General features: G+C 41.9%; 1 protein-coding gene and 1 long non-coding RNA gene across 3 annotated transcripts; one reads left to right on the top strand and one right to left on the bottom strand.

The window, feature by feature from the left end:
- Positions 1-646: 646 nt before the first annotated feature.
- LOC143270834 (synaptonemal complex protein 3-like) lies at positions 647-18,294 on the bottom strand. 2 transcript variants are annotated; one of them, XM_076561984.1, is made up of 9 exons: positions 18,205-18,294; positions 12,033-12,170; positions 11,551-11,617; positions 11,073-11,107; positions 8,659-8,776; positions 7,109-7,208; positions 4,021-4,119; positions 1,489-1,596; positions 647-1,351 (listed from the first exon to the last, which is right to left on the bottom strand). In XM_076561984.1, the coding sequence occupies exons 2-9, from the start codon at positions 12,121-12,123 to the stop codon at positions 1,295-1,297; spliced, it is 675 nt and encodes a 224-aa protein (XP_076418099.1). In that variant the 5' UTR covers positions 12,124-12,170; positions 18,205-18,294; the 3' UTR covers positions 647-1,294. The 2 variants fall into 2 exon arrangements, with proteins under 2 accessions (XP_076418099.1, XP_076418100.1); XM_076561985.1 differs by lacking the exon at positions 18,205-18,294 and adding an exon at positions 17,960-18,167.
- LOC143270836 (uncharacterized) lies at positions 14,684-16,724 on the top strand. Its single transcript, XR_013048049.1, has 2 exons — positions 14,684-15,947; positions 16,238-16,724. It is a non-coding gene; the product is annotated as an uncharacterized LOC143270836 (long non-coding RNA).
- Positions 18,295-22,495: the final 4,201 nt, after the last annotated feature.

Below are 22,495 nucleotides of genomic sequence, written 5' to 3'. Positions count from 1 at the left end.
CCACTGCACTAGGTTACTACATTACCCCCAAGTTCCCCCCAATTCCAGCTGCCTCTCCCTGCAGTCTCTCCATATACCCCCAACCAGATTCCCCCTGTTCCCCTCCCCATCAGCAAACTCTACTCTATTGCCCTGTCCCAGGGGATCCTTGCAACTCTTATGAAGAACAGCATTTAACTGGGGCTGGCTTACAGTTTCAGAGGCTCAGTCCACTATCTTTGTGGCAGGGAGCATGGCAGCTGCAGGCACACACGGCAGTTTGAGTTATTGTTAGACACAAGGTTTGTTTTAAGTAAGTTTTATAAATCAAAGAATATTTTATTTCCCTCAAATTGGACTGATATTTTACTAAACACAAAGAAGGTGATATACATGTAAAATGGGGATCTTGAATATTTTCCTTCAAAAAAAAAAGAAGCTCAGTACTGTGACACACACCTATAGTACAAGGTATCTAGAAGGCGAGATGTGAAGATCACTTGAGCGCTGGAGTTCAAGACTGGTTTGGGAAACACGGTTAGAATCTGTCTCAAAAAACGAGACAAGACAGAAAAACCTATAACATAATACAATGCTCAATTTGACATTTTATAATACTATGTTTGTACCTGTTATGAGTGATTAAAAAATATTCAGAAGCCAAAACTTAAACTTAAATACTCTTTATTGATGATAAAATGAGTTGACAGTGTTAGAGGAAAAAAATACTTTTACAATAAAAGAGTTGAAACCTTGCTACAGAGAAATGGCTGCCAGTCACATGCCATTTTTATTTTATTTGGAAAGTACAATAATAAATTGTAAAAGCTTTTGAGAGAATTTGCAATCTTTTGCTGCTGCCTTTTTATGAAGAGGCACATAAACATGTTCAATTTTGAGATAAGTATTATACATATAGTACATATACATAAATACTATACATATATCAGCAAATCAAAATTAAAAATCACAGGCACTTTGGAGGCTGAGTTGTGAGGATCACTTGAGCTCAGAAATAGGAGACTAGTCTGGGTCACATGGTAAGATCATGTCTCCAAAATAAAACAAAGCAATACACTAATGGCAAAAAACAAACAAACTAATCTTTATTCACAAAAGTGAATTCACATTGCTGCACAGAAAAATCTCACTAATTAACAACAAAAGAGTTAAAACCTGGAAACATCAGAATAGGTGCTAGTTATTTGCTGTTCTCATTTTATTTAAATGTGAATTTCCACCATAAAAACATGCTTTTTTTTATCTAACATTAGAATTATATTGCTCCACACAGGTTCATGTTTTCTTCAAAGAATCATGAAAATAGTATGGATTGAAGAGACTTTCGAATATTTGCAATCTCTTGCTGCTGCTGTCTCATAGAAGGAGAAAATAAAAATGATGAATTTTTAGTTGTTATGCATATTTTAGTAAATAAAATACTTCAGTGCTTCTGCTAAATTTTATATATATATATGTATAAAACTTCCAGATTAAAATATAACTTACCGTTTCCATCATGTATTTCTTTTGATACTCAGCTATTTCTTTTTTAAGTTCAACAAATGAAGCAGTACTTCGATCATTATTATTCTTATCCTCAATGTTCTTCAAAATCTAAAACACAAAAGGCAAGTTCAGTTGTAAACCATCCTGTTTCATCTTAGATTCTAAATTGTAAAATTTATTTTCACAAGTGAGACTTTATTAATACTCATCAATGGTTATTATTTATTCCATTTTTCAAAACATTATAAATTAGAAATGAATAATAATAATATAGAATGAAGTAAAAGACATCAGATATGAATCAAATGTTGTTAAAGAGACTAAATTAGCATACTATCTCCCAAACAAAGGTTTAATGAACTGTTAAGATCAAGATGAAGCCAAAGCAAACAAACAACAACAAAAATGTTGTGCAGTATCACAAGATTCCTAGGTATCTGGAGGCTCAAGAAGGAGAACAGAGATCTAGAAGTAAGCCTGAGCAACACAGTGGGACCTGACTCAAAGAAAAGCAAAGACTAAAGACATAGGATTAAGACTACAAGGTCCCAACAGTAAGATAATTTTGAAATTTTCTAGTAGGTTTCCAAATGTCAGATTATATTTTATTTGGACTAGTGGTAAATGTGACATGAATTCACTAAGGGAAGAAAATGATCTGACCTGTGGAAATCTTTTTAAATTATGTAAATTGAAAATTACATTTTTAATCTGTATATGGTGGGGCATACCCTTAATCCAAGCACTTGAGGGCCAAGACAAGTGGATCTCTGTGAATTCAAGGCTTGTCTGGCCTACATAGCAGGCCTGATAAGGCAATAGAGTGAGACCTGTCTCAGAAATATCACGTTTTAGCATTCAGGGTTTTTTACATTTAAAAAACTTCATATATATATATATATATATATATATATATATATATATATATATGAAGTATTTTTTAAGGCAGGGTCTCACAATGTATCTCAGTCAATCCTCAAATTTGATATCCCCCTACCCTAGCCTCCTTAATACTAGCAGTATAGGCATGTACCATCACATCCAGCCAAAAGAAATCAATTTTAAACCGTTACTATCCACTCAATAAACTATTATTCTACTTCCTATTGTCCCCAAAATGAATTACTTAATGTAGTAATAATAACAATAACAATAGTAAGAGGAGATTGCTTTATTTTTCTTCAATGAGGAACAATATAAACAACAGTGCAAATAAGTTAAAATACAAATAGAAATGCAGCTTTCTGTATCTACAGAGATTAGAGTGGTAAAGATTTTAGTTTAGCTGGTAAATGAACAAGACATCAACAGATAAGGAGGACTGAAACATATTGGAGAACAACACTCCCAGAGCACAGGAGTACAGTCTGTGGGGTGAGACAAAGCAGTTGTGTAGAGGTGGGGATTGTAGGTACATGGAGGAAATGGTGCTTAAAACGAGACTCAGTCATGGGGAATCTAAATAGCTAGAATGTATTTAAGAAACTTATAACACCTGAGAAGTCACTGATGGATGTGCAGGAAGGAAGAGATGTTGTAGAAAGACAACATGACAGACCTATGAAGGATGGACTGAAGAAGAGAAATCAGTTAAGAGTTTTCAAAGTACACAGATGATAAGGTTTCCTAGCAGAAAGAATGAACTAAGGTTAATAGCGATAAGAAAGACTTGATGAAATAATGAGCCACTGCACAGAAGCTCAATTTCAGAACCTAAAAGATATGGAAGAGTTAAACATTACACTAATGTTCCTAATGGTAAATGGGAACATTCAGTGATGATACTATTTAGGTGAAAGCTTGATTAGTGCTTTATCAAATATTGATACCAATCAAAAAACTGTTCCTAGGGAACATTACAGAAAGCTGACAAGGTCTCTGCCTGAAAACACTTAAAATAACTTTTGTTTCCATGAAAGATATTTTAAAAATTTTAATAACATACCTTTTAACATCCTTTTAAAACTATTTAATATTGAGAACCAAGTTTAGTAATATGCTTATGTATAAACAGGCAACTCTCAATCTAAAAATCTCCTCAACAGTCTAGTACTATCTTGGTTACCTCTAATGATTATAAAGTAGCATTACAGTCATTTTTGGTCAGTGTAACATTCCAGAACTGAGGATGTCAGAAAGTACTTCTATAATACATTTGAAAAGAAAAAGTCCACAATTTCAATTCAGTATTTCCTATTCAACAAACACTGGGATGCAAATACAGATGATAATGTAGAACTGATTCACAGACCTCATCTCAGATAAATAGGAAATGGTGACTCAAGAGTTAATCAGTTATGACTATGATGCATGGCAAGTACATTGTTAGGTAAAATTACTAATTTGCATTTCCTATCTTGAATAATCATCACAAAACAATTAGAGCTCTACAACTATACTTAACACTTTTGTCCATAACAATTCAAACTGAAAAGCAGTTAAAATTTCATATTCAAATGTTTCCCTAATCAGCTGGAAAATCAACATTATACACATATTATCTGAGGTGTTCCATTTCTGGGTACAACATACCTGTATGTATCGTGTAACCATCTGCATAATTAGTTTCATTCTCTGCATCTGTTTAATTTTGCACTGTCTTAGCATCATCTTCTGTTGTTGGAAAATATTCTACAAATGTAAAGGAATGCTTATGTATTTTGGAAAATGTTTTTGTTGTTCTTCTAATCTTTATATTTTATAGGTCAATGCTGTATCTCTAAGCTACATTTTCACCCTTAAAGCAAAAGAATAATTCCATACTGAAGTCAAAAGAAATAATTTGAAAATGAATACATTTAACATTTGACTTTGACAAAGATTATGTCTAAGTTTAAGTAATTTTAAAAATAATTAATATGCAATATAATGACCCCACCATTCGCTGAAAAGGAATTGTTTAACTTTTTGAGACAGGGTCACCCTATATTGCACATGCTAGCTGGGACTTGTGCTTCTTCCTTAGTCTACCAAATATCTGTCATTACCGGCATGCACCACCACATGAGAACAAGTAGAAAATCTTCATATCCAAGTAAGAGCTCATTCTCTGAAATCTCAATGTCTACAATATAATTAATTTTAACTCTCTCACTTTTACTTTTCTAAACCCCGAGTTTGGAAAATTCAACTCTAGCTAGTCTACTTGGTGGAATCATTTTCACTACCTGATGTCCTTATTTCACTATGTATACAGAAACATCACAAAGAAAACATCAAGTCTCTCTTTACCAACCTGTATCTGTCTATGCTCTCATTTCTCAGGATACAACATACTTGCTCTTTACCATGTTCTGTCTCACATGCCCATTCAAACTCAAGAATTCAGCCTTTACCTCCTCTACCTTACATTTGTAATTTGACCCTCTAGCCAGGCCAGTTAACTTCTGTCTGCCATATCAGCTGCTTTGGGGGGATGAAGCATGAGGATCACAAGGACAAGGCATGCCTGAACCACACGCCAGCCTGGGAAATTTAATGAAACCTTGTCTCATAAGGAAAAGTAAGAAATGTCTGTGGGTATAGTTTAGTGCTAAGAGCATTTGCTATCATGGATGAAACCCTAGGTTCTAATTTCAGGCCCCCAGGACCACAAAAAAGTAAATAATTAATTTGTCTACAGATTATTCCTATTGCCAGGCAGTGGTGGCACACACCTTTAATCCCAGCAACTTGGGAGGCACAGGCAGGTGGATCTATGTGAGTCCGAGGCCATCCTGGTCTACAGAGGGAGTTCCAGGATAGCCAGGGCTGTTACACAGAGAAACCCTCTCTCAAAAAACCAAAACAACAACAAAAAGATTATTCCTATTAACACACAAACATGTTATCTCTCAGCTCAAAAAGCCAAATCACACAAGAATCTCTACAAACCTGTTTCATTTGTTCTCCTACTAAGCAGTCCTTTCTTTCCTGTTCTGTCCTGTACCCATTCTAATTCTAATTCTAATTCTAATTCTAATTCTAATTCATTTTATTTTTCAGACAGTCTTACTGTCTTGTCTGGAGCACACTCTGTAGACAAGGCTGGCCTCGAACTGAGAGATCTACCTGCCTTGGCCTTGCAAGTGTTGGGACTAAACTTGTCACTACCACACCTGCTTCTAATTAGTTTTGTAATCATTTTTCCAACCAAATCATTCTGTTAAATTTAATCCTGTTGTTAAATCTAGCTTATCTGGTCTATAGGCAGTATATGGCACAATTAAGGGTCTTTTCTTTATAAATAATTCCTTCATTTGGGGTAGTTGAATTTCTACCAACTAGGCCCCTAGTGGCCTATCCTCAGACTTCCTATTTACATTTTTAATCACTCCCTTGGTGATTTCATGCAGGTTTATGGTTAAAAACCTGCATTTAAGCGGAGAATTTTAACTTTGTAGCTTTAGTTCAGCGTTCTCTCCAGAATCTCAGACTTATATAAGTCATTGGCCTATTCAATATCTTCCTAGACAAAATTTCTTGTGTATGTCAAATTGAACATTTGCAAAACTAAGCTGACCTATGAAGTCCAAAATTATTTGATATGACCTGTTTCCCCAGAACTTAGGTTTAATTTTTGTATTGAAAGATTTTATTTATTTATTATGTATACAGTGTTCTGCCTGCATGTATCCCTGCAATCCAGAAGAGGGCACGAGATCTCATTACAGGTGCTTGTGTGGAGCTACCATGTGGTTGCTGGGAATTGAACTCAGGACCTCTGGAAGAACAGCCATGGATCTTAAACTCTGAGCCATCTCTCCAGCCCAGGTTTAATTTTTTTGATGATTATAAGCAATGAAAGAAGAAAATATAAAGAGTAACTAATACAGCTATATAATGTGTGAGGGGGACTTGAGTTGTGTTACAGCTCTGGACATTGAAAGTAAACCGTTTCCTGTACTGGTGCTGTGGTTAGGCCGTGGCGTGATTCACTAGTTTGTAAAAGGCCCTGTCTTCAGTTTCACATCACAAGAAGCAGGGAGCAAGGGTATGGGGGAGCAATGGAGAAGGAAGAGGGACAGAAAAGAGAGAAAAAGAAAGGAAAGAAAGGAAGGGGGAAGGGAGAAAGGGAGGGAGAGAGGAAAGGAATAAAGAAAAGAAAAGCTAAACCAAATCATAATCTAAGTACAGTGTGTTTTTTCAGGAATGGGCAAATGACCACAAAGAACTCGGTGATGCTGTTCTACCAGCAGTAGTGAGAAAGTCTGTCTCAGTCCACTGCATGTTCCAATGTTGGAGGAAACATAGGATTGGAAGGATTAACTTAGTAACCCCAAGAATAACTTGCAACAACATCAAGAAAGATAGTTCCTAAAATACCCCCGTTTTCCATTCAACCGTACCTAAATCTAACTTACCCACGATTTATTTCACAGCAAGAAGTAAACCACCTTCAGTCTTTCAAAAGTTTCTTTTGTTTGAAATGATAAGAATCCCAGCTACTATAAGGAGCCCAGTGGAATCTGTGGTATATTTGCCTATACTTCTGTGGTTACGGTTCTGCAGGACCAGAACTGGGTAACAGTGGGTAATGCACCTTGGGTTAGCTCCCCAGGCCTATTGAAGGCGAGCATCTAGAGTCCTACTTGAAATCTTGCTATCAAAGATTAATTATAAAGCTAATTGCGATACCAACAATTAGGTTTTCTTGCTGTTTCTTGTATTTCTGCTTCTCCAAATCCCACTGCTTAAACAGATCCATCAACTGCAGGAAATACTTATTGTTAACTTCCAGCCTGTAAAACATAAGGATAAAGTCTCACATTTTATACCAATATGAAAATAATTAAAACAAAATTAAATTGACATATTTTATACGATAAAAAAGAAGGAAATCATAACAGTTTAACAGTTTAAATATTCTGGTGGGAACCCAAGAGTAAAAGTAGATTTATATAAATTCTAAAAATACGTCTTTTCCTTACTAAAAATCTTCTCATATGGTTTGCCTCTTGAAATCCAAGGAAATTTTATCATATATGTGTATATATAAAATATAAGGATGCATATATATCATGTATATATCTCCCATATATATACATACACACACACACACACACACACACACACACACATATATATATATATATATAAACACACATATTTCAAGGGAAGATTAATTTAATCTCCAAATAATTTTTCACTATTTCTACAGGTTCCAACAAAAAGCAAATTATTTCAGCTGGGGGGTGGTGGCGCATATCTTTAATCCCAGCACTCAGGAGGCAGAGGCAGGCAGATCTCTGTGAGTTCAAGGCAAGCCTGGTCAACAGAGAAAGCTCCAGGACAGCCAGGGGCACACAGAGAAACTCAGTTTCAAATAACAAAAAAAAAAAAAAAAACACAAAAAGTAAATTCTAAGTAGAAATATTTTACTAATCCCTTTTGGCAGATGTGATTCAGTACAAAGAATAGTTAGGTAAATTAAAATAACACAAATTAGTTTTGATGTAAAATGAAGTATATTTTACATTGTCCACACAGTTAACTAAAAGACATTGAATAGTTTATATGTCATCTACCATTTACTTAATAAATGTTTTTCCAGAGTGAACATGAATTACTTTTAAAATAATAACTCTCTCAACTGTTCTTTGGAAGGAAGAGCATGTAATCTTCACTGACTTCCACGAAATATGTCTCACTTCTATGAAGACATGGGATTATTGTTAGGATTCTGCCACTCCTCCAGTTGTATGACCACACATGGGCAGTTCAGTAGCTAAGCAAGGGGACTTACATCATCACTATGCTGCGCATTATGCAAATGCGTGCAGTGTAGTCAGGTAATCTGCACATGCATGGCATAGCTCCTTAAGCCCACATGCGCATGTGCAGGGAAATCCTTAAAAAGCTGATCACAGACTCTTCCCCTCTCTCTTCTCCTCCCACCTCTGTCCCTTCTCCTCACGTATCTCTTCCACAGGCCTGCCATGCTCTCTTCACTCAGGCCCCAAAATAAAGCTCTGAGACTGGGTTTTCTCATGCCTCGTGACCTTTCCTCACAGAGTAAAAGCACTGTATTTAAAATCAACAGCTGTACTACTACTTACTTAGAGAAAATTCAATTGAAACATTTCACTGGAGATTCCAATAGACAGGTGATACTATTTTCATAAGTAATTTGCACCAATATATACTCAGAGATGATATAAACTTGGCACTTAAAAATGCCAGCAAACTTACATTCGCTGTTGTTTGGTTCCCCAAACTTGTTTCATCTTGTAGCTACTCTTTTTGGAAACAGTTTCAGAGAGGTTTTGCACTCTTCTTCTCTTTTTAAGTAGAGATTTATTAATCCCATCTATATCGAAAATAAAGGTTGATGTTAAAAATAGCTTCAATTGTTCCTAAATATTCAAGTATATATATAGATATAGATATATAGCTATAGATAAGTAGATATGGCTAAAGATTATTAAACAATATCACTGACACTTAAAATTAAATTGAAATATATCACCAACATGGTGCACAAAAAGTTTCCCACTGTAGAGTACTTAGAATTTTGCATTTTCAGACTAGGGATGGACAACCAGTGAAGTCAATGCAAATAACATAAAATACACAAAACTCTGAAATCCAAAATATTTTTGGCCCTATATATTTTGGATGAGAAATGTTCAACCTTACCTTAGTTCTGATTTTCCTAATGGAAGAAAATTTTAAAATTAGACACAATAATAATGAACCCAGGAGAAAAATGTTGAAGATAAATTTTAAGTGCTTCAAAAACAGTTTAGCAGAAGGGAAATACTTCTAAATTCAAAAAAATAATATCCCACTGACATCAGCTTTATTAGCCAGCATTTGAACAGTGGTTAGAAGTCAAACTTTTAACTACAGAAATGATCCTGAAGGATCGTCTTATAACTCAAGCTTTAAAATACATAAAATTACTCTTTTGAGTATTATAATCCAAGTCATGATTAAAAAAATAAGATATTTGTTTAAAATATTGTCAACGATAATCCTAAATATATTTTTATAAAAACTAGCAAAATACCGAAGATGGAAAAATAGCTTTTGTCTGGGGAAATGGCTCAGTGTTTAAAATGCCTTCTATGCCAAGCAAGAGGCCCTGAGTTTGATTCCCCACCACCCACATAAAAGCCAGCTGTGATGTTGTGTGTCCCTGACCACAGCACTGAGGGGCAGAGACAGGCAGCTCCTTCGGACTCCTTGGACATTCAATCTCTCCGAAATGATGAGGTGCAGATACAAAGAGATCCTCTCTCAAGAAAAAAGGAAGGCCCTGGAGAGATTTCTCAGTGCTTAACAACATTGGTTGCTCTTCAGAGAACTCGGGTTCATTTCCCCTGCATACACACATGGTGCCTCACAATGATCTATACCTCCATTCCTAGAGGAATAAATTCTTTCTTCTGGCTCTTGAAGGCAAGAGACAAGCATGTTTTGCATGCATATATGACGGCAAAACTCTCTCTCTCTCTCTCTCTCACACACACACACACACACACACACACACACACACACACACACATGAAATGACTGAGGAAGACATTCCAATTTCAACCTCTGGCTGCCACAGGAGATCTACAGTTTAAGCCTAGACTGGGCTTCAGATCAAGTTCCAGATCAACTCGAACTACATAGTAAGATCCTGTCTTAAAAACAAGGAAGCAACACAAAATTAACAAAGTAATTAACAAAATACTATATAAAAGGGAGTTTATACAAGTGATGAACAGTATTTAAATTTCAGATCTTTCCCTTTCACAACTTTTATTTTCGATTTTCTTCACTTGATGTAGATGAATGTTTTGCATGCAAGTATGTATATATAACTTGTATGTGCCCTCAGAGATCAGAAGAGGGAGTAAGATCCTCCAGAACTGGAGTTAGAAATAGCTATAATCTACCATGAGGATGCTGGGAACAGAACTCAGGTCATTTACAAGGGAAGCAATCAGTCTTAACCGATAAGCCAGTACCCTCACAGTTTTGGATATAAAAGTAATTATAAAGGGGTTGGAGAGATGGCTCAGTGGTTCCAAGTGCTTGCTGCTCTTTTGAGGACTTGAGACCATTTCCCAGTTCCATGTTACACAGCTCACAACTGCCTCTAACTCCAGCTCCAGGATATCCTACTCCATCTTCAGAGTGTGACAGACACTTACATGTGCACATACCCCCATGGAGACACATAATTAAAAAGAAAATAAATCTTAACAAATAATAATGAAGAATTTTATTAGTGTTCAGGATCATGCTCTCCTTCACAGAAAAGGGATTTCAGCAAGAGTCTTACAAAATACATTTTGGAAATAAAAACCTGATACATAGAATCACTTGTGGGAACTATTAGTCTGGGAATAGAAAGAATTGTAAAATTTTCTCCATCTATTTTTTTCTTCTAAAATTCTATATGAGACTCACAGGTCTAAAGGCATCATTTTTACTTTGTTTTATCATGGAAAATTTTAAGCAGCAAAATTTATGTTTTTAAATCACAAAATTCATGTGAAATCCAGTGCTAAGAAAGCATTAAATGACAGTTCTATAGAACACCAATTAACACTTCCTTTTACATAAGAATTAATATATAGTGTTAACATACTATTCTCCAAAAAACATACCTCTGTATTTATCCAACATAGTGTGTATTTCATCTCTGTGAAGAAATTACAATAAAAATTAAAGCTGGAAATACAGTTCAGTGGTAGATCATTTGCCTAGCACAAACAAAACTTTACACAAAAAGTTCTTTTATTTATTTATAATATATAGCATATGGGTTGGAACAAATGTCACATGCAACCTAACATAAACTATTTCTTAGACAACTAAAGTAAACCTTTGTTATTATTTTATTGCTGACAATTCATACACGTACATCCCCATTACTTTCTTTTATCTGTCTCTCACTCTTGCTGAACCCCTTCTTCCCAACTAACCAGGTCTCAAGGAGTCCAGGCTAGGTTGAAATACGTATATAGCTGAAGATGACCTCGGATTTCTGATCTACCTTCATCCACCTCTCTAGAGCAGGAATCACAGGCACTACATTTGAAGTACTCTATTGAACTGGCAAAAAAAAGTATTTGAAAATTTTACCCCATAGCTTCATCCACTTCTGCAGGAGGGCATTTCCTCTCATCTTTGTTCAACACTGGGCTCTTTTCTGTATTAACAATACAAATGAAAAACACATTGGAAATTAATTATGTTATATTACTAATAGTTAGCAAAGTGCTATCTTCATTTGCATTTCTCTGGAACTTTTCTCAATGTAAATTTTTGAAGCAGCTACAGAAATGAAATAATTTCTTTGCAGGTTTTATGAAATCAATTCACAATTTGTCAGCATTTTATATGACCAATTTTCAAGTCTTCCTGGGGTAAAACCATTTTAAGTTCTTCATTATTTCTCAATATAACGGGACTACAGAGCCAAGAGAAGCTATATGCATCACTAAAACTCCGGTAGAGAAATGTACATCTAAAATTAGAAATGAAAGTATCAGAAAATCTGAGACTAGGTAACAATCAGATGAACTCCAGGACACAATCAATGCCCAACACTGGATATGCTGTACCTTCAGACAGAGCCTTCTTCAAAACACTCAGACCATCTTCTTCATCATCAAAGTCAAAAAGCACTAAGCGCTCCTGCTTTCCTACAGACATAACTCTACCAAAATCCCTTCTTCTGTTGGCAAACGATCAGATGTTTTCTTAGTTGAAACAAAAAGGTAAAGAATCTCAGAAGTCATGGAAATCCAAAGGTATCATTTAAATAAATGCTAAATTTAAAATGTCAAAAAACCAAATAAGAATTATCTTTGTTCATTGAAAGATTAAGTTTTTTCGTCTTTTTACATTGATTTTTTAATAATTTTCCTATATTACTGATAATTTCATATACATATTCAATACATGTGACATGTATGCACATTTCCCCCTCTCCATCTCCTCCTGTATCCTACTCAACATGTCTCTATCCAAACTTTGATTTCTTTTTTTAAAAAAGTATCCTTTTTAACCAAAGCAAACAATTTGTCATTTCTCAATTTTAAAAATGCAAAATTGGCCACAACCTACACTATATGAGTCCCCCCCCCCAACAAAAAAAAAGAGCAAAATATTTCTGTTCTTAACGTCTGGGACATCTGAATTTTGGTCCTATGTCTCACAGATTCTTTTTAAAAAGTGAGCAAGTCTGTAGCTCAGTTTTAAAGTAAAATCATGGTGCTATCAGAAATCAACCTGGGCAAATATGTGTTCATGGAAAAAGATCGTATGGTCTATTCACAACAAACACCCACCACCATAACCACCACTCCTCCCACAGAAAGACCAGACATTCGAGAAGCTGGGTATTTGAGGAAGCTGAGTATTTCAAACATCAGAAGATATTTTGAAAGACCCCTGCTCCATTATGAGGACATGGGGCTTTGGGCCAATAAAATGCGTCAAATCAGGATATTTTATGGCTGGCCCCCTGGCCTTGAGGAATAAGCAGCTGGCCTGGATAAGGCCAAATCAGCCACACACATACGACCCCAAGTTCACCCTGGCCTTCTTTGAAACAACCAATAGGGACCCTGTAACTATGCTTCTCGCTTCTGTAACCGCGCCTCTGCCCCTGGGATCCCATAAAAAGTCCCCCTTGCCCTAGGAAGGGGCGCAAGTCCTCCAAGAGACTTCGCCCCAGGTACCTGGTCTAAATAAACCCTCTTGCTTTTGCATCTGATCTGTGGTTTCGGTGTGTTCCTTGGGTTTGGGGTCTCTCCCGGAGGAAGATCTCAGCCAGGGGTCTTTCATTTGGTGGCCCGTACGGGGATTGAGACCCCTCCCTGAAACCACCGACCCACCATCAGGAGGTAAGCCGGCCGGCCTTGATTTATGTCATCCCTGTCCAGTCTGAGGGTTGTCTGTTTGTCTGAATGTTAAATGTTGTTTGTTTGTCTCCGTGCCTGCGTCTGATAATCTGTCTGTGTCAGTGGATCTGAAAGAGGAGGCCGACGGGCCTGGACTTCGCCGCTGAACCCTGGGAGACGTCCCAGGGGAATCTGGAACCCTGAAAGAAGTTCCACGGAAATCTGTAGTGCCCTCTGAGGCACGATCTGTAGTGCCCTCTGTGGCACGGTCTGAAGACCCCTCCGGGGGCACGGTTTAAAGACCCCTCTGGGGGCACGGTTTTTCTGGTTTTGTTTTCGGTTTGGAACCGAAGCCGCGCAGCGAGTGTTAGTCTTATTTATATTGGTCTGTCGTTTTTTGTTTTCTGTTTAACCGTTCTCCTCCTAGAAACAGCCATAGGACAGACTGTCACCACCCCCTTGAGCCTCATGCTTAAACACTGGTCAGACGTAAAGACACGAGCCAACAACGAAGGAGTCGTAATCAAGAAAAAAAAATAGATCACTCTTTGCGAGGCCGATTAGGTTAAAATAAATATAAGATGGCCTCGTCAGGGAACCTTTAACCTCAGTCTTATTTCACAGGTGAAGGAAAAAGTTTTTGCTTCCAGTCCCCATGGCCACCCGGACCAGGTCCCATACATTGCCATGTGGAGACTCCTGACAACAGAACCTCCCCCATGGGTTAAGCCGTTTCTCTTCCCCTTGGCCCCCCGGCAGCAGCAGCGCTCGCCGAATCCCGGAGCCGAGGAAGCCAGATCGGCGGATCCCTCCCACTCCCTGTTCCTCCCTAACCCCACACCAGCAAGTCTTTTCCTCTCCCCGCGGGCCGCTGCTCCGGCGCAAGCGGGCGCGCGGGCAGGCTTGCAGGCGGGTGCGGGAAAAGAGAACGCGCAGGCGGGCGCGCAGGCGGGGCCGCCGGGAAGCTAGGGCGCCGGGACGCCCCCTGCCCAGTCCCCGCAGGCCGTCAGTGGCGGCGGCGGTGGCGGTGGTGGCGGGGATCCGAGGCGGCGCTGGGAGGGGCTCCCCTCGCTTCCCGCTCTCCCCGGCTGTCCGCGCGGGCGGAGGAGTCCGCCCCGCCGGCCGCGGTTTTCCGCGCGGCGCTTCGTCTCGGCCGGCGCCTAACAGCCGACTTAGAACTGGTGCTGACCAGGGGAATCTGATCGCGAAGGCCCGCGGCGACGCAGGCAGGGCCGGGGATGGGGACAGCGCCGGAGGGACCGGCGGCTCCTGCAGCGGCCCCCAAACAGTGGAGGATGAGTTTCCTGCTTCCTCCCCAATTGCCGGTCGCCTAGGAGGAAGGCGGGACAAACCAGCAAAGGTATGGAACACCTATATCTCTATCGCCAGTTGCTCTTAGCTGGTCTCCAAGGGGCTCTAGACCCCCTACCGATTCGGCTCAGGTTACCAGAAAGAGACGCCGGCAGCGCGTTTTTAAAAAGACTTAAAGAGACACGGAGGGAGAGAAAAAACAAACAAAAAAAGTCCTGGCCACTGTAATGTCTCAGGGACAGGTCAGAGAGGGAGTTAGAAAGTTAGGACGGGAGATCAAAAAAAACACTGCTTGACAAAGACAAAGTGCTTACTGTAAACAGAGAGGACATTGGGCTCGTGACTGATCAAAAAAAAAAAAAAAAAAAAAAAGAGCCTCCAGGGTCTCGGAGACCTAAGCCAAGGGTCCTCAATCTAGAGGATTGAGAAGGTCACGGCCAGGAGCCCCCCCCCCCCCCGGCCTAAGATAACTCTCAAGATTGTGGGGCAGCCAGTGACCTTCCTAGTGGACACCGGGGCTCAACATTCAGTCCTGACCCATACCGGAAGCTCTCTCAGTGACCGCACAGCTTTGGTCCAGGGGGCCACAGGTAACAGGAGGTATCAAAGGACCACCGAAAAAAAGGTTCAGCTGGCATCTGGACAGGACCCAAAGGGACCCTCCTACAAGTCCTAGCCCTTTGAACTGTTCGTGGACGAGAACTCAGGCTTTGCAAAAGGAATGCTGGTACAGAGACTGGGGCCATAAAAGCCCGATAGCTGCAGGATGGCCCGCCCCCTGTCTGCGCGGGGTAGCCGCTATTGCTGTTTTGCTCAAGGATGCAGAAAAACTGACTTTGGGACAGCCATTAACTGTGTTATCCTCCCATGCGGTAAAAGCTCTGGTCCAGCAGCCCCCAGACCGAGTGATGTTCAGACCAGTTGTCTCCCTCAACCCCGCAACCCTGCTGCCTGGTACACGGATGGGAGCAGCTTCCTCCAAGAAGGAGAACGGAGGGCCGGAGCAGCCGTCACCACCGAATCGGAGATAGTTTGGACCTCACCACTGCCACCTGGAACATCGGCCCAAAAGACAGAGCTGATCGCGCGGACCCAGGCCCTCCGGATGGCGGAAGCCCGGAGGACCAGGAACTAACAAAAAAAATGGGGGCGGAATGGAGCCCTGAGCGACAAGCTTACATCATAGATGGACAGAGGCCTTGCCTACCAAGAAAAGGACCGCTAACGTGGTAACCAAAAAAACTCCTAGATGACATCTTTCCCAGGTATGGAATACCCCAGATATTGGGGTCAGACAATGGGCCCGCCTTCGTCTCCCAGGTAAGTCAAAAGGTGGCCAGGCTACTGGGGATCGATTAGAAACTTCATTGTGCATACAGCCCCCAGAGCTCAGGACAGGTAAAACGTACAAATAAAACCATTAAGGAGACTTTAACCAAATTAACGCTTGCAGCTGGCACTAGAGATTGGGTGCTCCTACTCCCCCTAGCCCTTTACCGAGCCCAGAATACTCCTGGGCCTCATGGCCTAACCCCGTTCAAGATCATGTATGGGGCTCCCCCACCAATTGTAAATTTCCTTTACTCTGATATCTCCTCTTTTGCCACTAGCCCTCCAACTGATGCAAAAGACGATGTAAAAACCCCTGCCTGCCGGGAACAACTGAACCGCCCGGTGGTGCCTCACCCATTCAAGATTGGGGACTCTGTCTGGGTCCGACGCCATCAATCTAGGAACCTAGAGCCGAGGTTGACGGGACAGCGGCTTGGGTCCACACGTCGCATGTAAAGGCTGCCAAGGAACCCGACGAAGCTGAGAGCACCGAGACATCTAGTTCAACACTCTCCAAACCCACTAAAGATAAGACTCACCTGGGGGTCCCCTTGATCCCCCTAATAGTCCTCCTGACATAAGGAGGGACATCACCAGAGAGCCTGTTTCCCTGATGCTGGCCCTGTTACTGGAAAAAAATTACCATGGGCGAAATAGCTGCTGGGGTAGATACAAGACTGCAGCCCTTATAGAGACCGGCCAATTCAGACAGCTCCAAGTAGCCATGCTCAACAGAAATGATTTAAAAGATAGTTCCAAAGGTCACCATGGTTTACGACCCTTGTCTCCACCATTATGGGCCCCCTAATCATCCTTCTGCTCATTTTATTGTTTGAGTCATACATCCTCAACAGATTAGTGCAATTCATCAAGGATAAGGTTTCTGTTGCCCAGGCTTTGATCCTAACCCAGCAATATCAGAGGCTCAGACAGTCAGAGATAGAGTTAACCCCTTATTCTCCATCCTAAAATGAAAGATTTCATTTGGTACAAAAGAAAATGGGGGAATGAAAGACCCCCGCTCCATTATGAGGACATGGGGCTTTGGGCCAATAAAATGCGCCCCCACCTATAACTTAGCCTAAGAAACGCCATTCTAAAGGAATCAGAAAAACAGGAGTTCACAGCCATAGCCAGCCACCCGGCCTTGACAGAGATAGCTATGGCCAGCCTTGAGAGAGATAACTGTGGTCGGCGGCCTTGAGAGAAAGACAGTTAAGTCAAATCAGGATATTTTATGGCTGGCCCCCTGGCCTTGAGGAATAAGCAGCTGGCCTGGACAAGGCCAAATCAGCCACACACATACGACCCCAAGTTCACCCTGGCCTTCTTTGAAACAACCAATAGGGACCCTGTAACTATGCTTCTCGCTTCTGTAACCGCGCCTCTGCCCCTGGGATCCCATAAAAAGTCCCCCTTGCCCTAGGAAGGGGCGCAAGTCCTCCAAGAGACTTCGCCCCAGGTACCTGGTCTAAATAAACCCTCTTGCTTTTGCATCTGATCTGTGGTTTCGGTGTGTTCCTTGGGTTTGGGGTCTCTCCCGGAGGAAGATCTCAGCCAGGGGTCTTTCAATTTAAAGATTGCAGGTTCAAGGCCAGTCTAAGCTTGACAAGGCCTGAGCTACAAAGGGAGATCCCACCCTACAGAAACAAATCAAAACTGTCAGAAGAAGCTGACCGTGGTGGTGCAGGGCTCCAATCCCAGTATGTGGGAGATTGGGCCTGGAGGATCAGTGGTTAGAACCCACCCTGGGTTACTTATTAATCCCTTGCAATGTCTCCTCTGTTTTTCATTTTCCTTCGCCACGCCCCTCTCTCCACCATCCACACCGTCCGCATCAAACCAGCAGACCACATGGAGGGAAACGAAGATGGGTCCTCAGTTTGTGTCTAAGGGATCTGGGCCCCACCCAGAAGCATGGGGGCAGCCCCCACAGCTCCTCCCCAGGGCTCCATGTTCCGCAGACCCCGGTCCTGCCCACCCCACCCCCATCCCCTCACCCCACCCCGCTCTCGGCTTCTACCGCCAGGCTCCGTGAGTGTGTCCTCCAAGGGTTGCCCATCCTCGAAGGCCGCGGCCTGTTCATCCCTCGGCCGTTAGTGAGGTTCTCCGCCTCCGTTCTCCTGTCAGAAGTCACGGGAACGACTTCCTGCCAGAGGTCACCGGCCCATCGGGAGGATTTTCCTCACTAAGCACCGCCTCCTCAAGTGACCCCCAAACCCTCAGCCGAGCCGAACTCGCTTACTGGGCATCGGGCAGTGAGCACCCTCACGTCGGCCCCCTCCGGCACTCGGCGCCCCGACCGAGAAAGCTGCTGTGCCAGCGCCACCGCGGCCAGAGGACCTTTGGGATTTGAGCGGGAGAAGAGGCAGGCTCCTCAGGGCGCTCGCTGATTGGCTGAACGGCCGCACATGCGCACATAGAGTGCGAGGCCAACTCCGCTGGAAGGGCAAACGGGTTGATCCTGATGGCGTCTTCAGCCCTGGGAACGGACCACTGACTTCAGGACAAATGCTTTCCAGTTTCTAGGTCTATACTCCTTTACACGCTTGAAAATGAAAGGAAAACGTGTAAAATACAAAGCAAAGCACGAAACTCTGTCAGTTTCTAGGTTTATACTCCTTTACATGCTTGAAAATGAAAGGAAAACGTGTAAAATACGAAGCATGGCACTGCTACCTTATTTCAACTGTAGAGGCCCTTGTATGAATTTTTGTTTTGATTTATGTATGTATATATTTAATGTGTGTGTTTTTCCTGCATGTACATAGGCACACCACATTTCTGGTCCTCCTGTCTCTACCTACTGAGACTGATTCCAAGAGTGTTCTCTCTGTCTCTCTCCTCTCTCTCTCTCTGTCTCTCTCTCTGTCTCTCTCTCTCTCTCTCTCTGTCTCTCTCTCTGTATCTCTCTCTGTCTCTGTCTCTCGCTCCTTCTGTATCTCTGTCTCTGTGTCTCTCTCTCTGGATCTCTATCTCTATCTATCTCTCTCTGACATGTTTATGAGTATTTGCCATCATGTATGTCCATGAACCACATGCATGCATGCCTGATGCTCACAGAAGCCAGAAGACAGCACTGATCCTCTGAAACTGGAGTTATGCATATTTGGGAGCCATCATTTGGGAGCTTCGAACCGGAGTCCTCTGCAAGAGCCATAAGTGCTCTTAACAGCTGAGCCATTTTTCCAGACCAGTCTTGCATGCACTTTATGTGAGCGAGGGCATTTCTCCCAAAAGCTGTTTGCTTTCACTGTTTTCCTACCTGTGCACTGTTAAAAAAGAAAAAGGCTAAACTTGAAAAGAGCAAAGAGAGCTCTATGGGATGGTACAGTGGGAAGAAAAGGAAGGGGGAAGTTATGTAATTCTAGTGTAATCACCAAAAAAGGAAATAATTTTAATGGCCATTTTTGTACCCTTTGTGTCCAGAAAAAGAAAATAACTGACATAGTTTTTACAGGGACTACTTTAGTCTTATAAGTTGATTAAGAAAAAAATGACATCCTGATGATTTTGCAGCATCCTAGTGAGAAAGGAACTGACTTTCCCCACTAAGTAAAAAACAATTTTGAATTATGAGTATGTGTGCCCACATGTTCCTGTGAGTACACATATGTGCTCTCTCTCTCTCTCCTCTCTCTCTCTCTCTCTCTCTCTCTCTCTCTCTCTCTCTCTCTCTCTCTCTCTCTGTGGGTGTAGGCGGTTATAATGCATAGCCTCATCATTCTCCATCTTAAATCTTGAGACAGGGTCTCACTGAACCTGCAGGTCACCAGTTCCACTACCTGGCTAGCCAACAAGCTCCAGGGATCTCTCTGCCTGTCTCCACCTACCCAGCATTGGCCTGCCAGCCTGGATTTTTAAAGTGGATTCTAGGCTCCCACTTTAAGTCCATATGCTTGCAAGGCCAGAACTTGATCAAAAGAGCCATCTCCCTAGCCCCTCTCTGTGAGTTTTGTTGTTGTTACTGCCATTGTTTGCTTGTATTTCTCTAATCACTCCTAAGATTAGACATGCAAAATGTTAGTTAGGACTTTATTCCTGTTTTCTTAAAACTCCTATATTTTGGAAATTATAAAGGCCACTCCACGTAGTTAAAAGGAAGATTTATTTAGTGGGTGACTTACAAATGAAGGAATAGATAGGTTGCGGGGGGGGGGGGGGTCTGGGGAAGGTGTATCGCAGTCCAGCGGTGTTCTCTGGAGCTCTGCTCAGTCAACCTCCACCGTCCAGGTTCCCGGAACAGAGCGCGTGCTTGCCCATCCAGTTCTCCGGTCTCCAGATGTCTCCCTTGGCCCCACCTCGTAGGCGTGACAGTTGCCAGAGTCTCAATGTGGGTTGGAACTTCCAGATCCATGCTGGAATAGCTACCCACTACATCTCCTCCTTTTTGTCTAAATAAGAAGGTTCTAAACTAGTACAAGACTATATACAAAGGAATGGTTATCAAATATTGTCCAGGAATAATGAGGGATAATGACCTAGATAAGATGGAACTACAACCAATGCAAACAATATCAAGCAAGAAACACATAGTAAAATCCAGAGAAGTATAGAGCATAGGTAAATGGTATGTTACAAAGATCATTCAAAGGTGTCCTATCCTAAAGAACCTGAATCTAATACTTAATATGTTCTATCTAAGATATTATTAGGATTCGGGGCTCTCACCGCCACAGCCCAGTTTGATTCCTGGTCAGGGAACCTGAAGGGATGTGCGTGCAGGCTGGGCCAAATGAGAGAGGCGGTGGGGGGGTAAAGTAGCGCTTTTCAGCCAGCAGGCGGCGCTGGTAGAGCTCCAAAGCAGGGCCTGCTGGCGACCTTGGCTGGCGGCAGCTGGAGGCAGATGGCGGGATGGCCGAGAGCTGGGAGCCAGGATACCTCACTAGCAGTGGTTTTTCACTGGTCTCGGGGCTAAGCTAGGGAGCTGAGACCCAACTAGCTGCTCCCTTTTTCGGGAATGGAACCGTGTAGGCGTTCCCTGGTTATATGGAACTTTGCAGGCGGGTTTAGGTACCCGCCAGCCAGGGAGGAGGCTGAGGGTAGGAGCCACCCAGCACTTTGGAATTTGACCCAAGTGGGCGCCAGATATTGTGGAAATTATAAAGGCCACTCCACGTAGTTAAAAGGAAGATTTATTTAGTGGGTGACTTACAAATGAAGGAATAGGTAGATTGGGGGGGGGGGTCTGGGGAAGGTGTATCGCAGTCCAGCGGTGTTCTCTGGAGCTCTGCTCAGTCAACCTCCACCGTCCAGGTTCCAGGAACAGAGAGCGTGCTTGTCCATCCAGGTCTCCGGTCTCCAGACGTCTCCCTTGGCCCCGCCTCATAGGCATGACAGTTGCCAGAGTCTCAATGGGGGTTGGAACTTCCAGATTAAAGCTGGAATAGCTACCCACTACACTCCTAAATGGTTTCTTGCTCACTTTACAGTTCAGACTTAACTGTATGAGTTGCATAAATCAACTTTAGATTTGTAGTGCTTATTGCTGGTTTTTCACCACTGAAGATCAAACTCATGTTTTTTACACTGCACTCTACCACTGAGCTACATCATCAGCTGATTTGTAGTTCTGTATGCTGAGTATTCGCCCCTATGTGTTTTGAAGAAAACTGTGAATCATAAAATTATTCCCCAGTACTATAGGGTCTAAAGGGATTTGGTGCCCTCTTCTGGCCTCTTTGGAACATACCAGGCACACATTTGGTACACATAAATACATGCATGCAAAAAACCTCTACACACAAAAGGTAATTTTCTTTTTTTGATTTTTCAAGACAGGATTTCTCTGTGTGGCCCCAGCCATCCAGAAACTCACTCTATAAACCTGGCTGGCCTTGAACTAGGAGATTCACTTGTCTCTGCTTCCCAAGTGCTGGGATTAAAGGTATACACCACCACCACCTGGCAATAAATTTAAAAAAATTAAAATAATCTCCTATGACTCTTTTTCTTCTGTTGGGTTGCCTTGTCCAGCTTTGGCGTGAGGGCTTCTGCCTGGTCTTATTGTACCTTGTTTTGTTGTCTCTTGCAGATCTGCTCATTTTTTATGAGAGAATGAGTGGGAGTAGATCTGGAAAAGAGGGGAAATGGTGGGGAGCTGAAAGGAGAGGAGGAAGTGTGGTGATATTTTATTTGTACTGAAATGTGATTTTAATTGTATGTTAATAAATAAAGTTGCCTGGGGGTCAGAACTATTAGAGCCATAGCAAAAGCTGGGCATTGTTGGTGCACACCTTTAATCCCAGCACTTGGTAGGCAGAGATAGGTAGATCTCTGTGTGTCCAATGATACAGGCAACATTGGAGACACACACCTTTAATCTCAATACCATAGAAGACCTGGAGGGCTATACATACAGGCAGTGACAAGGCAGCCATGTGTTTGGGTTTACAACCAATGAGAAGGCAGAACAGAAAGTCTATATAAAGACAAACAGACAGGAACTAGGTCTCATTCGGGGAGGTCTCTTGGCTAGCTGCAGCAGGCGGGTAAGGCTCTTAGCTCTGATCTCTTGGCTTTCTTCTTTGCATTGG

The sequence above is a fragment of the Peromyscus maniculatus genome, chromosome X (assembly GCF_049852395.1).
Source record: "Peromyscus maniculatus bairdii isolate BWxNUB_F1_BW_parent chromosome X, HU_Pman_BW_mat_3.1, whole genome shotgun sequence".
Lineage (NCBI taxonomy): Eukaryota > Metazoa > Chordata > Mammalia > Rodentia > Cricetidae > Peromyscus > Peromyscus maniculatus.
The sequence above is the reverse complement of the archived record's forward strand: the minus strand, read 5'-3'. Positions and strand labels throughout refer to the sequence as shown.